This window comes from Balaenoptera physalus, assembly GCF_965194825.1.
Source record: "Balaenoptera physalus genome assembly, chromosome: 6".
NCBI classification, from domain to species: domain Eukaryota; kingdom Metazoa; phylum Chordata; class Mammalia; order Artiodactyla; family Balaenopteridae; genus Balaenoptera; species Balaenoptera physalus.
Window position 1 is genome coordinate 48132128 of NC_138885.1, and position 17210 is coordinate 48149337.

General features: G+C 40.6%; 1 protein-coding gene and 1 long non-coding RNA gene across 5 annotated transcripts in view; both read left to right on the forward strand.

Annotated features, from left to right (window-relative positions):
- Positions 1-17210, forward strand: part of FMNL2 (formin like 2) — a 307756-nt gene that overhangs the window by 237090 nt on the left and 53456 nt on the right. For all 4 annotated transcript variants that reach the window (XM_082464960.1, XM_082464962.1, XM_082464959.1 and 1 more), the window contains exons 7-9: positions 2891-2999; positions 6452-6528; positions 8175-8268. In XM_082464960.1, coding sequence (XP_082321086.1) covers positions 2891-2999; positions 6452-6528; positions 8175-8268 — 280 coding nt within the window. The remainder of the gene's footprint in view (positions 1-2890; positions 3000-6451; positions 6529-8174; positions 8269-17210) is intronic.
- Positions 12891-15971, forward strand: LOC309662469. Its single transcript, XR_014264714.1, has 2 exons — positions 12891-14065; positions 14381-15971. It is a non-coding gene; the product is annotated as an uncharacterized lncRNA (long non-coding RNA).

Sequence of the window (17210 nt, forward strand, 5' to 3'; positions counted from 1 at the left end):
TAAGCCATAATCCTGTGAAGTGAAATAATTATTGGAGGGGTGGGGGAAAGATACCTATGTAGGACAGAGGCAGAAAACGCTGTTGGGATAATATGATACAAACATTTGACAAGGAACTCATCAGCACATACGGCTGTAGGTGGTAGCTTTTTCACATGATCACCTGATAGATTGCTGATGAGTCAAGTTGTGAAGCAACTTGTAGAAAATGACTGCTCTGAATCCCAGTGAGGAGACTCGGGGGTCTGGTCTCCTCTCTTACTTCTATTCAATACTTGCTCTGCAGATGTAACATCTTTGGGCATCAGTTTTCTCATCTGTATCAGGAAAGGTTGATGTAAATGATATCACAGGTCTCCTTCAGCTGTCAATGCTATGGTTGTTTGTTGTTACTGGTTATGGTGGTGTTTTAAAATTTACTGTAATGCTATGATTTTAAATACAAGTTCAAATGTTGCCTTTAATGCTCACTGTATTTTTGTATAAAAAATATTGTATTTTGTATATTGTATTCTCCAAAAATTAGAGGAAAATTAATCTTATATTAAATATCATTCACTTTAGAAAAAAGCTTAGCTCTGTTTCTTTTAAGTATAGAGTATCATTAATAAATAAAATACACATTTTATTTATTGATATCTTATGTATTGTGTACTTTCTAAACTCCTTTAATATTGATAAGTATGCATGGGCTTTTTCATATTAAATGCATTTCAAATATTGATCCAGAAAATCGATTTGAGATTAACCACGTATTAAAACAAATACAAGCCTTTTGTGTTACTGTTTAGTAAGTAGGATATTAGAATCAATTTTTAGTGGTTTCTGCAAAGAATGTTAGTAATGACAAAGAAATTTTGTCTTCTTAGGAAGAGTCTTATTTCAATATAGCTGAAGTTGTGGGTTAATAAGTAAAAGGAAGGAACCTGCTATGTTACTTTACACCTCTTAGGAAGCATCATTAAATGTGTACATTTGGTCTACTTGCTGGAATCTTTAAACTTTATTTGGAGGTGATGCAGAAGTATGTGCCTGTGTGATGACCTGTCCCATCTTCTTTAAAGAATAGTTTGCTTTGGCCAGTCCATCTTCTGCAGTCACTGCTGCACATAAATATAATTTAGCAAAGGATGATTGGTTCCCTTGATAATACCTTTTCTTTTTTCAAGCTTAATCTTAGATGACTTTGTTTTATGCTGGCAGCCATTGCTTTGTTAGAAATGAGAACTATCAGCTGTTATATAGCCAACACGTGATTCCACTAAAGAACTACAAACCTGAGGTTAAAATAAATTAAGAAGGGCGGAGGAAGGGAGAGACCTTTGGGTGTAGATTAAGCAGACCAGGGATTCTTGGGTCAGACAGGTCATGTAGTTGTTTGAGGGGGCACCGGTTCCTGTGAGACTTCTGTCGGGTGTGTTAGCCGTCATGCTCGGGCTAGGGTTATGGCAGAGTGACACCTTTTAAAGTTGTATTTTAGATGTTGAAATTGGGCTTATAACACCCAAATCTGCATGTGTTTCCTTAACTTTGTTTTGCACTCAAAACTGAATTAGGCCGCCTTCCATTGCTGAATTGTTATTTTCCAGTGTGAGTAAAGCAGGAGTCCTCAAGCAAAGCATTCTTCTTTAAAAGTCATGTGAGCAAACCAGGTTTTGCACAGTCAGGTATATTGAGGCCAGTGACTTACCAAGGTGCTTTTCAAAAATGTATTTGGCGTATTAGTAGGCTTCTGTGAAAGAATCATCTTTCTTCTGTTTGATGGTTTTTGAATAGAAAATGTAAAAGAGCTGCTCAGCTGAACAGTTGGAGACCTGTCAATTCAGTTTTCAAATCTTAGCCTGCACCTGTGTGACTTTTGAAAGCAGTTAATATTAATTACGCCTTCTTTAAAAATGTTTAATTAGCTTAATTCAAGGAGAAGGAAGGCCTATAGCTTCTTTTGTGGAACATTTCTGTCATTGACTCCGTGGGAAAGTAGTTGACAACTTTTGAAATTTGCTTTCATTTCAGACTTGGAGTTGCAGAGAAAACTTATCTGTTTCCCCTCTGAAGCAGTCATTTAGAGCTCATAACGAAGCCCTCAGTATTATCATCTTTCTACTTGCCCCATCTTACTTACTGTCACTGCTTTGTGACTTGCAGGTTCTCATAAATCTACAGAAAGGAGAACTAAGGCTTAGCAATGTAGGGTCTCCAGAATGAAGCCTAATGTTGAAACATCCTAACCCTTTGAAATGTCAGCATATTTCCATCTCAGTTTCAGCTGCCATACCAGGCTTTGGGTGAGGGATCAGGCTGTGGAGGCATTTGTATACTATTTAGGTTTTGCGTACTATTAAGGTTCAGTATCACAGGCTGATATCGCAGTTGCTAATGTATAACCTTGCCTAGGCTTAAACTCTGAAGCAGGGACTCCTGATAACAGTGATGGGAAGGTGCTGTTAAAATTGGGTCACATGATAGGAGGTCTACCTATTAGCTGAGCTCTACCCCTTCACTTGTTTAAAAAATGCAATCTGTATGCCTGTTGTCTCAAATCACCTCTGCAAATCTGGCTTGGCCTGCTGATTAGAGCCTGGATTGTTGGTTAGTCTCATGTATAGTCTGATTCATTATATGCAGTGAGTGGAGTTGTTTCACTGTCCGTGGGTATATTGCCTGACAAGATGATAGCCAGTACACAGGACTGTGTAGGCCTCATAGTCTACAGAAACAGTTTTGTGGTGATGGGGTGGTTGGTGGTGATGGGTTAGTTAGTGGTGGTTTGACCTGTAATCCGCATTTAGCTGTAGGTACAAGTACAGAACAGTGTCCATTTTTAAAGTGCATCTCCTTATGCTAAGAAAGTAATCTATAGCTTTATAGAAGTTTCCCTTTTTATTTGTAGATATAATACTTTGCCAAGCAGAAGAACCCTGAAAAATTCAAGATTAGTGAGTAAGAAAGATGACGTGCATGTCTGTATCATGTGTTTACGTGCCATCATGAATTATCAGGTATGTTTCTGTTTATAATCCTTTAAAAAAATCTGAATTCATCAGGCTCAGATCTTGTTCTCTTTGGTGACTTTGTATTATTTCTGTTTGAAGTAAATAGCAGGATTTAATGAAATTCTGTTTTAAAAGAAAGGTCTAGGTCATTCTAGTGCTCATAATTCATCGCCCTTATATTTTAATTAGCATTTATAATTTACAATGTATTTAAGGGAAGACATTTTCCTCTTGTAATGGCAAGCTTGTCTAGATTACTTGGTAAATGTTTGTGACTATTAAAGACAGCGTAAGCCACTGGTTGTGGGCAATAATGGAACAGCTTTAGGACCCTAGGAATGATAGACTCTCACACTGGACAGGTCATTGCTTCTCAAAGGGTTATATGCAAGGAGGCAAGGAGCTATAATTACTGTGTGTTGGACCCTGTGGTTCCTGATCTTCATAAGAAACACTTGAAGGATTCTTGGTAGAAGTACAGAGTCCTGCTTAGAGGTCATCCGCACTCTGAAAAACACTAGGAGCAACTAACTACAGTGTGTGGGATTAATCCTAACCACAAAGTGGGAGTTAGAGCCTGGAGTGTCTAGGGTGAGCTGACAGGGACAAAAGTATAGTTGTAAAAGCAAACCAGGGCTGAGAATTAGACAAACAATGTTCACATCAGAAAATAGGGTTTGATTTCCATTGAAACGGATCCTATAGATGGGTCCAAGTAGAAATGGCTGGTAAATGCATAGGTCAGTATTAGAGTTCAAACCCAACATAAGCATGCCAAACTGAATTTAAGAAGGGAAACATGCATTTATTCTTTCAATCAATTAATATTTTTTGAACATTGCCAGACAGACCCTGTTCTAGGCACAGGGAATACAGCATCAAGTAAGTGCCCAAGGGAACTTACTCTCTATTGAGGGGAGACAGATGGTAAACAATTAAATTGGTAAACTATATAGCATTCCAGATAATAATAGTGATGAAATGAAATAAAAGCTGACACTTAAATAGTGCTTCCTACAGTCTAGTACCTTTAAACCTATTAACTTACTTTGAGCCTCATAACAGTCCTGTGAGATTGGTAATATTACCCTCGCCATTTTACTGATGAGGAAACTGAAATACAGAAACGTTAAGGATCAGTTAAGCCCAGGATCACATAGCTAATAAATGGTGGACTCAGATTTGAACCCAGGAAGACTGCCTCCAGAGAACTACTACTTAGTTCTATAGAAAAAATAATCAAGAAATAAGAATAAGTGCGGGAAATGTGAGTTCAGTTTTAAATAGGCTAGCAAGAAAAGTGTCATGGAGAAGATAACATTTATGTAACAACTAGAATGAGGGAACAAGGTAAGGAATATTTAGGAAAGAAAATTATAGGCAGAGAGAAGGGCAAGTGCAAAGGCCCTGAGGCAGGAATAGGTCTGATGTGCTGAAGGCACAGAAAGGAGGTCAGGTTGGCTGGATCAGAATGAATAAGAGGGAGAGAAGTAGAAGATGAGATCTGAAGTTACAAGGGGGTCCTGATTATGCAGGGCTTTATAAGCCAATGAAGGGACATTGGCTTTGCTATGATTAGAAAGCTATTGAAGGTTCTGAGGAAAAGTGTGACTTAATCTGACACTTGAATATAACATGATCCCTCTGACTTCTGCGTTAGGAATCACCCTGGGGGGCAAAGACAAAAGGAAGTAGACCTTTTAGGAGGCTGTTGCATTAATTTAGGTGAGTGTTGATGGTGGTATGGACCAGGAGAATAGAAGTAGAGGTGATGAGAGGTGGCCAGATTCTGGTTTCGTTTCGGTGGTAAGGACAGTAGCAGTGTATGTGTGGTGAGGAATAGAGGACAGCTCCAAAGTGTTTGTCCTGGGCGCCTCTAAGATGGAGTTGCCGTCTACTAAGATGGGGAAGGCTGCAGGGTGAGCAGATTTGGGAGACCTGATTAGGAGTTCAGTTTGGGGGATGTTAACTTTGAGGTGTCCATAGATATCCAAATAGAGATCTTAAATAGGTGGTCAGATATGCCAGTCAGGAGTTCAAGGTCTGGAAGTCTGGGCTGGAGATAAAAGTTTGAGAGTCAGTAGATGGTATATAAACCCAGGGGAGTGAAGGAGATCAGCGGGGATAGACAGAGAAGCAGAGAGGTCCCAAATAACCCTGGGGCACTCTGTTTAATGTCAGAGAGATGAGGAAAAACTAGCTAGAGAGACTGAGAAGCAGCCAGGAAGTAGGAGCCAAGCACAGGAAGTATTTCATGGAGCAGAGAGTGGTCAGCTGTGTCCGGTGCTGCTGCCAAGTCAGGCAAGATGCAGAGAGTTGGCCATGGGCTCCGGCAAAGTGCCCATCATTGCCGGTACAGTTTCATTGTAGTGTTGGGGATGAAATCCATGATGGAAGTGGTGTCAAGAGAGAACGGGAGGAGAGGAATTGGAGACCACGAGTGGTTGGAGTTTTGCTGTAAAAGAACAGCAGAAAAATGAGAGAGTGGCTGGACACTGGTTGTTGGGTCAAGAGAGATTTTGTTTTTGTTGTTTAAGAAAGGAGAATTTGCATCATGTTTTTATGCTAATGGTAGTGAATCAGAGAGGGAAAAATAATGATGGGGGAATGGGAGAATCGCTGGAGCATATACTGTTCTTGAGTAGGTTGGAGGGAATGGGATCAAGAACTCAAGTGGGGGGAATGGCCTTAGATAGGAGCATGGAGAGTTCATCTTTAGGAAGAAGTGAGGAGGGAAGACCCAGATCTGTGTGGGTGGATTGACATGGTGGTGGGAGCTTTTGGAAGTTTTTTTTCTGATTGCTTATGTTTTCTCGGTGTAATTGGAAATAAGGTCATGAGCTGAGAGTGAGTTTGGAGGAGAAGGAATAATTCCTCAATTCGGCAGAATCAAGAATGATGCTTGATCCCGTTATTGAACTTGCTTCATTTTATAGAAGGATGAGGTACCACGCCTCAGAGCAAGGAAAGTTTTCCTAGGCTTTTGGTCTCGATAACCATTGCCAAGAGAAGGGACCAGAGGTGGTGGTTGTCAACCCCGGCTGCACAGTGAAGCTGCTTAAAAAATTCAGATGCCAGGGCTCCATCCTTGAGATTCAGAATAAATTGACCTGAAGTGGGTCCTGGAGAATTGGTGTTTTGTTTTGTTGACTTTTCCAGGTGATTTTGCCAAGCGGTCAGGATTGAGAATCACTGGCCTGGAGGCTTTTCATCATTTTAATGAAGAGACACATATAGTTTATTCATGGAGAACAGGAATATGGTACCTTGATAATAACATCATTCCTGAAATTTTTCATAGAGAAATATGTGCAGACACTGATGTGCTAGAGACATAAGTGCATTTATGATGGTATAAAATCACATTAGGTAGAAACTTCAGGTTTTTGTTTTTTAATCAACATTGACAGTCCTCTCAATTAACTCCTAATGCTTTGTTTTTTCCACATCCATTTCAGTACGGTTTCAACATGGTCATGTCTCATCCACATGCTGTCAACGAGATTGCACTAAGCTTGAACAACAAGAATCCAAGGTAAGCTGGCTTTGTAATGTACAAATCTGAATCGAACTAGGGACACCAGAGAGCTCATCGACAATCAAATTAGAGTTTAGAAACTTTCAAGCACGACTTTTTAAATTAAGATTGTCGATAGACTCCCTGGCTAAGTAGAATTTTCTTTTCAGCTATGTTACAGTTTTACAGCTGGTGACAACTCTGGCCCTGTCTTCAAGCTTTCATTCCTCTTGAGGCCTGGTTCTCAGCATCCTTGCAAATTTAGAGCATGAAGCTTCCAGGTTGTCAGGACTGGGGCCAGGAGAGTCTTGATACAGACTTAGCCACACCACTTTTTGCTGAAAGCTAACTAAAACTACTACCGCTTGTCTACACTTCATTTGCAGCCTTTACACGTGTAGCTTTTATTGCCAAACCAAAAAAAACAAACACAAACAAAACAAAAATAACTGCTCGCAGATTTCTTTTCATATTCACTTTCCTATAAAGGCAAGTGCCATATATTATTCATTTCACAGATTACCTCTAGAAGCCTGTTTTCGTCAATTTATTTTAGTTAGTGTAATGCATTTTCCATTCTAGTGCATTTCTGCATTTCACACTGTTACTCCCTTTTACCAGACCTCTCTGATAAAACTGCATATGTGAAAACTGTTAATTCAGTTGACAAATATGATTATAAATTAGATCCTTGCAATGCAAACCCTAAATCCTATTTAAATGTTGGATTTTATTATTCATACTTCCCCTGATTAATGCTTTTGCAGCTTTCTGATTGCTTCCTTAGTTTACTAGAATCCCAAGTAGTCATGCTTCTTTGTCACTGTCTTCCACTGAGGGAAGTCATTATTCATTTTTCTTAAGACAATTGATATTGTGGATTATCAGAATGATCTTTGTTTAGAGATTGGCAATAGCTTTTATTCCAGAAAAAAGATGAAATACTGAAGTAATCGTACTCTGAAGTAACAATGCTGTCCTTGACATTGTATTTGAAAACTTAGATTGTATCTCTAAGGTTTTCCTTCTAAAAATATTTCAGACGGAGTTTTATTTTCTTGAGTCAGAGAAAATATTCTTGTATTAGCACAGCTGTAAGCCATCTCCTTTCAGATCTCCTGTGTGGGAAGAAGAAGTGATGGAAGCTTGCATTATTGTGGGGATTTTTATGGAGCCATTGCAGATTAGCAGATTTGCAGTGTAAGGTGTTGATTTCCGTTGATTTTGAACTTTTTCAGCAAATGTTTTATCCTGACTCTAGAACCAGAGAAAGTGTTTAACCAATGGGTGGTTTTACTGAATATTCTCATGTTTCCTGTTGTCTTTAGCTCATTAAAAATACTTTTTCAACCACATTACACTGAGTCACTTGATGATAGGACTAAAAGACTTAATCTTCCCATAATTAATTTTCATTTGTGAGTAATTTGTAATCTTGGGAATAGGAAACATGCCTTCCAAACTTGCTACCCTAGATAAGCCACATGTATAGAAGTTCGTAAAGGTTTTAAAATGTATGTGCTTTAATATAACTATGCCTTAATTCGTAAAAGTTTAAAAAAATACATGGACAAATATTATCATATTCATCTTGGAAGGAACAGCGGACTCATCGTGCATTCGCTTTCACTCATGTGTGTTTTTTTTCCTTCTTGTTTTGACAGAACAAAAGCTCTTGTCTTAGAGCTGTTGGCAGCCGTTTGTCTTGTCAGAGGCGGGCATGAAATCATTTTATCAGCATTTGACAACTTTAAGGAGGTAGGATATTCTAGTTTTAAAAAGAATGCTCACACAAACATATTTGGACATCTTTGAACAGAATGATTTGCCTTTTGTGTGTGTGTGTGTATGTGTGTGTGTTTTATTATTGAGATAGAATTGACATATGACATTAGTTTCAGGTGTACAGCATAGTAATTTGATATTTGTATATATTGCAAAATGATCCCCACAGTAAGTCTAGTTAACATCCATCACCATGATTTACCTTTTTATTTATTTTAGGGCCTAAGGGGTATAATAGTTAATTTTCTAAGATGTCACTGAGGGAGAAGTAATGAACCTAGTCTAAATAAATGGATGCATTAAGCTGTTTTTGGTGTCTCATTTCCAAGAAGAGCTAAAAACTATTTGCAGGACTCATTTTCCTTTGGAGAACACAGAACAGCCAAGTCTGAAAACTGGTTTTGTTAAACGTATGTTGTTTTCATATGATTGTTACTTGAGCATCCACCTTGTAAATTTTATGAACGCTTTCATCATAGTTACTTTCCTCAAATCATATGTGTGATCACTGCTTTGCTGGATGCTATGAGAAATCACTCAAATAACCACAGACACTGATTTTAGCAGTTTGTAATCTTAATCAGGTGATCTTGTCACAGGAAAACAGTAAACCAATGGACATGCATGATTGAAATGGAAACTAAATGACTACAAAAGAAGAAACAATTACACATAGATAATATGACACCAGGAATTCTGAACCAAAATATCAAGGCATCACAACTGAACTCATAGCCAGTTTCTCTTGGTGGTGGTGTGCAGCCTTACATAGCCAAGGAGGGTGCCTGCTAGCTCCCCTGTTAAGTGTCTAACATCTGAGGCTACTTTGAGGTGGGACATGACCAAAGTAATTGAAGGCACGTGGAGCCCCAGGTTACAATAGCATCAGCCAAGTTATGCCTTTCCCTGGCAATCCCATTTGATTCCAGATGCTTCTGGATTAAGACCCAAACTGGATTAAAATCTAGATCTCAGAGGGACTTCCAAACCTCCCTCTCATCTTTCCTGGGAACCTCTGGAGTAGAACTCAGCTAGTATTTATTGAAGACCTCCTATGTGCCAGGGGCTGTGCCAGGTACACACATGAAATCATTTGGTTCTTACAGATAAATGTTAATATCTCCATGTTGTAGAAGAATAAAATTTCAAATACATTATTTGCTCATGGTCCCATGGCCAGATAAGCAGCAGAGCCAGGATTAAGATTTGGTGCTCCTGATCTTGAACTTCTGTTTCCAGTGATGTTTGGTCCCCACTGTGTGTGAATCTCCTGAGACAGGACCTAGGAGCCCATCCCCCTGCCCTATCCCCTTAACTGGATGCACTACCCCAGCTGAAGGATGTACTAGTGAGCGACCCATAATCCTTTACGTGGGCTGGCAAACTTCAAAGATACTTCAATCAACAGGGGAAACAGTCCTCCTGCCCCTTTATTTGCATTGCCTCCTTCCCCTGCAGTCACTGCCTTTAGATTTTGATATTATCCATTTTGCTAATGCCAGCCACGGACAGAACCAAATGTTGTCTTTTTATGTATTCAGCCTTAGTAGTGAAAAATATTCGGGTTCTAAGAAGATGATGAAGAATAGTAGTGATTCTTTAAATTCATGTTCTGGCTTCCAAAACAAATAGAGTCTTTAGAGATAAGAATGTATGAGTGCTTGTCTGTGAATGTTTTTATATATCATTTACAGGACATAAAACTTATATTTATAAATAAGGAGATATGTGGGTGGATGGGTCTAAAATGAAAGTAAAACAGCATGTGAAGCTAATATAACTCCCACATCTTTATCATTAGATCACATTTTGAACATATCACATGCCAAATCTTTTCCACACTGGAAGCACTTACCATACAGTTATCAGTGACCCTTGTTGTAATAAAAGTCATAGTATAACAAGCAACTGATTATACTGCAGGTCAAATTATGTCCTAAAATTATAATTGTATAGAATCAGTGTTCACTAAAGCCAGTAAATCATGAGATGAATGTTAAATTTGTTTTCTCTTAGATAAGGTAGAGTGCCTTTCTTATGCATAATAGGCACAAAAGTACTTGCAGGATTGAGTTTTAACTATCTGGTGTCAGAATTGTATATGGTTTAGCCATTTAGGGCTTAGTTGAAAAAAAAAAAGTAATCCTGCTAGATCTAATAGCTGGCTTAATAGTAAAGAGGACTAAATCTTGACTTTGAATTTAGAGCTTTAACCAAAATCTCCCTCATTTCTGTAATTTCTTGTGAATGATGGTGGGTGTTTAAGTCCTGATTTCTCCTGGACTGGCACTCGCATCGCAGAGAAGACAAACCATGTCGCGTGGGAGTTGGTTCTGTGGGTGCTCTGGGCTTGCACTGACCTCAGGCTGTGGCGCTCATGTAGACAGGCCAGGGAAAGGCGTATTCTAAGAGCCATATGCCGGAGGCCAGGGCAGGCGCACGCTCCTGAGAAACTGCATTCTTAGGGGTAGGTCAAAAGACATCCACTTATTTATCTGTTCAATCTGAGGGTGAAAAAAGTTAGTGTATATTGATCTTGGGTTTTTTTTTTTTTTTCTTTTTTTTTTTTTTAATGTAATGCCATACAAAGGCTAGCATCTTTTGAATCTCTTCCTTTTCTCTTTTTCTCCTGTCTTTATGTGTTTTTTTTTTTTTTTTTTTTTTTTCCGTATACATCATAGTGAAGAGTATATTCTTCACTCATTTTAGCAAAATGTCAGTGGAATCTTTTGGGTTTAGAGAGGTTTGGGAGCCAGCTGTTCCTGATTAGGAAAAGTTGTCCTTACGGTCTCAGATGCCTGTGCAGATAGGGTCTTGGTCAGTGAGAAATGCCCATTGAGCTGCCCATGGCCGAGAGAGCACCATACCAGCTACGGGGATCCTAGGGATTAGGGTCAAGGAAGAGTCTTTGCCCTCAAGAACGTTGTTTTTAATGCTTTTATCCCATTTAGTAAGTGGGATTCCGTTCATCTCCTTAAGAAGGACGAAGGGATTATCCCTGTTTTCACTGGGGGGACTGGTGTAGGGTGATGGTGGGCTTCAATATCAGATATCAGTATCTATTTTGGCAGATAAAATAATGTGCATTAGAGTGCCAGACCCTTTGGGCTTGTATCACCGCTAGAGTGTAGCCAAGCATACTGCTGCAGTGTGGCACCAGATGCTAAAAGGATATTTAAAGACCACACATCTTAAGTATGTGGCACGATTTCTTTCCTCTCTACTTCTTGAGCCAACAAATCCATTCTGTCCTATTTGACGACCACTAATTAATTCAAATTTAGATTAAAAGAAAGTATCATTTAGCTTTTGATAGATTTTAATGTATGATTACATTAATTTCTCATATTTCAATTAATATTCAGAATCCCAACCAGTGTGGTTTTCTGTGTTTTTGCAAAGACATCTTATGCCATGTATCTTATAACATCTGTAGTATATATTTTAGAAAAATAGCACTTCCAATTTAATGGTATCTGATGGTGGGAAGGATATTAATCGAAGACCTTGCTTTTGGTGGTTTTGGGGGTTTGGGCCTAAGCCTGACATCACTGAGCAAGCACATATATCACCTCAATGTATATGATGATAAATGAGTTTTAATTACATAAATTCAGATAGTAAACTTGTACCAAGCATGGTTTGAAACATGCCTTAAAATGTTGAGTGTAGTGAGTAGTTGAAGACTAAACCTTTAGTCATCCATTATGCTCCTTGGATTCTTTTCCCTTAAACAAGTTTTTTTTAAAGTAAAGGGAATTAGCATATCTAGTTGTGATGCTGAAACATCTCCCCATGAAAATTTGTGGTCCTGAATTGAGGACCAGGGTGAGAACAAGGAGTCATCCATCTGTTTTTCTTTATTGGCTAATTTAGCCACAAGGAAGGACAGATTACCATCTTCCCTAAATTGATGCTTTCTTACTTACCTGGCAGTATATATTTATGAGCATTTGGTCTACCAGACAGAAAAAAAGAATACGTTTGGAAGTAAAGATCGCTCTGTTGGTATTTGCATTAGTTCAGGGTCTTGTTTGCAAGAAGCAGAAACTGACTCTAGCATACAGAAGAAAGGGTTGATTGGAAGGATGTCAAGAAATGCACAGAGCTGACAAGAAGCCTGGAGAAACAGGCCTAGAAAATGGGCAGGCATTCCTAAAATGTGGCTGGACTCTCAGGCTGTGACCTTGAAGCCTAGCCGCCATAAACACTATTTGGGGTTCTGGTCATGCTTTTTCTTCTCTCTCAAATGACATGGGCTGGGCTTCCCTGGTGGCGCAGTGGTTGAGAGTCTGCCTGCTAATGCAGGGGACACGGGTTCGAACCCTGGTCTGGGAAGATCCCACATGCCGCGGAGCAACTGGGCCCGTGAGCCACAACTACTGAGCCTGCGCGTCTGGAGCCTGTGCCCCGCAACGGGAGGGGCCGCGATAGTGAAAGGCCCGCGCACTGCGATGAAGAGCGGTCCCCGCACCGCGATGAAGAGTGGCCCCCGCTTGCCGCAACTAGAGAAAGCCCTCGCACGAACCGAAGACCCAACACAGCCAAAAATAATAAATAAATAAATAAATAAAGTAGAAAAAAAAAAAAAATGACATGGGCCATAGCTTGCAATCTGCTGGGTCATAAAACTATACTTACCGGTTAAGGATCAACTGGCCCCATTTTGGAGTTAGGAACACTATACTTAATCCAGTTTCCCTTAAGAACCTTGAGGTCTCCTACCTAGACTTTACTCTCTTCACCTTTTCTTAGTCTTCCTACTTTTTTCTATTATATTCTTTGATATATCTGAGAAATTGCCTTTAAGAAAGTGTCCCCAAAAGTCTGCAAAAAAAAAAAAAAATGCTTGAAATCAAGGGGTAAAAGTACTGAGGCTGTGTAGACTCTGCAACAGAATAGCTCACTGTGACACTAGTAATAAAACCCTCTGGGGACTTTGAGCTACCAGCTCCCCCAGGCAGCTGGGAGGTGCGCCTGGAATTCATCAGGATTCCAGATCGATTATAACTGTGTTCTCATCTGCTTCCAAAATGACAGCATCTGGCTTTAACAAATAAGCCTGAGGCCTGAGTTTGGTTATTAAAGGCCCAATGCCTTCCCACTTTCGACCTTCCAGCACAGATAGACGGAGCCTTGTGAAATGAGTCACTCAAGGCAACCAGCTCTCTTGTACACAGCACTCTTGGCAGGAGCCATTGTTTTTTTCACGTATTGCTAGAAGGCTTCCTAAGTAAGCTGATGTGGTTTAGCTACTGGGCATCTGAAAGCACTTGTGCTACACATTATTACGTTGATTTAAGGAGGCCTGTCAAGTTTTATTTACAGTGGGTCAAATTGGGCAGGAAGGAGAGCAGACATTTTGGTGTGCTTCCAGCATCCCTCAGAATTTAATCCCATCTAATCTAACCTCTCAAATATTTGAAGGGTGTAGGATTATAAATCCAGCACAAGCCATCCAGATAACTCATTCAGTGGTAAAATTCTTAACATAGAGGGCAGGGTACTTAGTTTTTTCAGTCTCTCATTGAACTATAAGCAATGTATTCTCTCAAATCTCAGCCTCTGGGAGTGACAGTTCTAGAGCATGTGCATATTTCACCTTATCAGGCCAGAATTAGATTGATCTAATTCACCTGGACTCTTCTCCAGTCAGTCCATCTTCCTAGGATTGGGAAGCAAAGTCACCATGATTATCTTTTGGACTGTGTATTCACTGTGGCAGTTATTACTTGTTCATAATAAATTACCCCAAACTTAGTTTTTTTTTGTTTTTTTAAAAATAAATTTATTTATTTATTTTTGGCTGTGCTGGGTCTTTGTTTCTGTGCGAGGGCTTTCTCTAGTTGCGGCGAGCAGGGGCCACTCTTCATCGCGGTGCACGGGCCTCTCACTATCGCGGCCTCTCTTGTTGCGGAGCACAGGCTCCAGACGCGCAGGCTCAGTAGTTGTGGCTCACGGGCCCAGTTGCTCCGCGGCATGTGGGATCCTCCCAGACCAGGACTCGAACCCGTGTCCCTTGCATTGGCAGGCAGATTCTCAACCACTGCGCCACCAGGGAAGCCCCCAAACTTAGTTTTATTAGGCTTACGGATTCAGTGTGTCAGGAGGTCAGTCTGGGCATGGCATGGATGACTGTCTTTGCTCCGTTGCATCTAGGGTCTCATCAGGGAAGATCTGATTGACTAGGGGCAGGGATTCACTTGGAGGCTTCCTCACTCACGTGTCTAATTTCTGGGCTGTGATGACTTAAAGGCTGAGCTCAGTGGAGCCTGTTAACCAGAGTGCCTCCACGTAGGACTCCATGTGGCTGGAGCTTCTCGTAGCCTGACAGCTGGCTTCCGAGAGGGAGTGTCCAGGAAGGAGCAGCTGCAGAGCTTCAAAGAGACAGAAATCACAACATGTCTTCTGAACTAGTCTCTGAAGTCATCAGTGTCACTTCTGCATTCTGTTGGTTCAACTGAGTCACTAAGGCCAACCCAGATGCAAAGGGGAAAGCAATGACTTTACTTCTTGACGGTGGAGTGTGAGGGTCACAGTGCAGAAGAACATGTAGGTAGGAGGGACTCCTGTGGTCATCTTTGGAAAATACTGATACAATTCACCTCAGTGACTTTTTGAGAATTTATCAATTTATCTCTAGCTGTTTCTCTTCTGTTTTCTCTCTCTTCTTCACCCAGCGTAATACTTGGTTTCTCTTCAGGACTGAAAACCGTATAAACTTTTTCATTGGTGATAGAAAGGATGGTTACTACTTTGAAGCAGTGTACAATGGGCAAACAATATTTTGAGAGACTTTTCAGAGGAGAAAGGAGCCATTTACATAGGATTTATGAGGCCCTGGTAATGAACTAGTTACTTCTTTATCATCTGTGTCTTTATCATGTAGTAAAGAAGTGAAGGCTGGTATCCTGCTGATCATCAAGGGATGAGTGATGTTAACTTACTGGAAAAAATTATCATGAATATTTGAGTGCCCCTGTGTGTCAGAAACATTGATAAACACTGGAAATAAGAACATAAATATGACCCTTAAGAATTCTACCCTTAAAAAGGACCATCCCAATCTAGTTAAGGAGACAAATATTTCTATAGTTATCCTACTAGGCTGTATGAAGGTAATGCCAGGCTGTAGGTTTCTCCTTTACAAAGAGGAGAAACAGCTGACCAAGAGGAGGAGTGGGAAGGAGGGCAGATATGGGGTCTGAGCTTTCTGGGGAGGCATCCTATAAGAAAGGGTGCCTGAGTTTAAGATGAATAAGAATTAACCAGGTATATTCGTTTCTTACCACTGCTGTAACAAATTGCCACAAGCTTTAGTGGCTTAAAACAACACAAGTTTATTATTTTACAGTTCTGTTGGTCATATGTATATAAAATAAGTCTACAGGTGGTATTCTTCTGGGAACCCATTTCCTTGCCCTTTCAAGTTTCCAGAAGTTGCTTACATTCCTTGGCTCATGGCCCCTTCCCTGACCCTCATCCTCTGGCCTCCTTCCTTTAATGACCATCGTGATTATATTGGGCCCACCCAGAGAATCCAGGATAATCTCTCCATGTCGAGATCCTTAACTTAATCATATCTGCAAAGTGCCTTTTACATTTAAGGTAAATATTCACAGGTTACAGGGTTTAGGACATAGATGTCTTTGTTTACCTTGTATCTCCAGTCTTTTTTTTTTTAAATTTTATTTATTTATTTATTTATTTTTATTTATGGCTGTGTTGGGTCTTCGTTTCTGTGTGAGGGCTTTCTCTATTTGCGGCGAGCGGGGGCCACTCTTCATCACGGGGCGCGGGCCTCTCACTATCGCGGCCTCTCTTGTTGCGGAGCACAGGCTCCAGACGCGCAGGCTCAGTAGTTGTTGCGCACGGGCTTAGTTGCTCCGTGGCATGTGGGATCCTCCCAGACCAGGACTCGAACCCGTGTCCCCTGCATTGGCAGGCAGATTCTCAACCACTGCGCCACCAGGGAAGCCCTCTCCAGTCTTAAAGAAGGGAGGTGTGGGAAAAGAACAGGTGGGATAAGAAGTTAGGGGCAGGTCACGAAATACCCCATTACTTATTCCAGAGTCTTTATATGGCCCAGTGGCCTAATGGTCACAAGGGGCAGTGGCAGGAAAGGTATTCCTCAGTCTTCTCCAAGCATTGGCTGTTTAGATTAACTCTCTCGGTTAGTAAAGAAATGGCTGTTACATTTTGCTGCAAAAGTCCATTGGGTGGGCCCAGCGTGAGGTCACTTTGCCAGAGCAGGCTGTGGTTGGGGTCTGAGGTTTCTTTCAGACATTTTGCCATTCATATTTCTCACTCCTTGGGCCTCTTTCTCCACTGACAGTCGTCTGCTCCCTCAGCCGCTGTAGTCATTCACTTCTAGCATCTTCAGGACTTTCCTTTGATGTGGACCCGGGAAAGCCTTTTTTTTTTTTTTTTTTAAAGTAAATACAGGAGATCAGGGCCCACTACAAAACTGTGCACCTCCGCCAGCTGCACAAATGCAAAGTCCCGGGCTGCAACAGCATGTTCTTGTCTGTTTGCAGTCGAAACAGACACAGCCAGAATCCCAACCTGCACAGAAGCCTAGCCTCCTTTCCAAGTCACCTCCAGTAACAAGATGGGGGACCACGTTTGCTCAGATAAGCATTTGTCATAATTCAGGAATAAGGTATTTCAAAGAAAAGTTTCTCTGTTTAATTACCATTTGGGGCAAGCGAGGCAAAGAATATTTGAGTTGACTTCATCGTCTTCTACAGCAGGATGAGCAGAAGACAAGCCTTGTGAGAAGTTGTCATTGGGGAGGTGTTTCCTATTATTTTTCTTAGCCCAAGAGGTTTTTCACTGACATAACAAATACTTGCAGAAACGTGGTTTTCCCCAGATTTGTTTACACATTCCCTGGGAGAACTCCAGGTCTACAG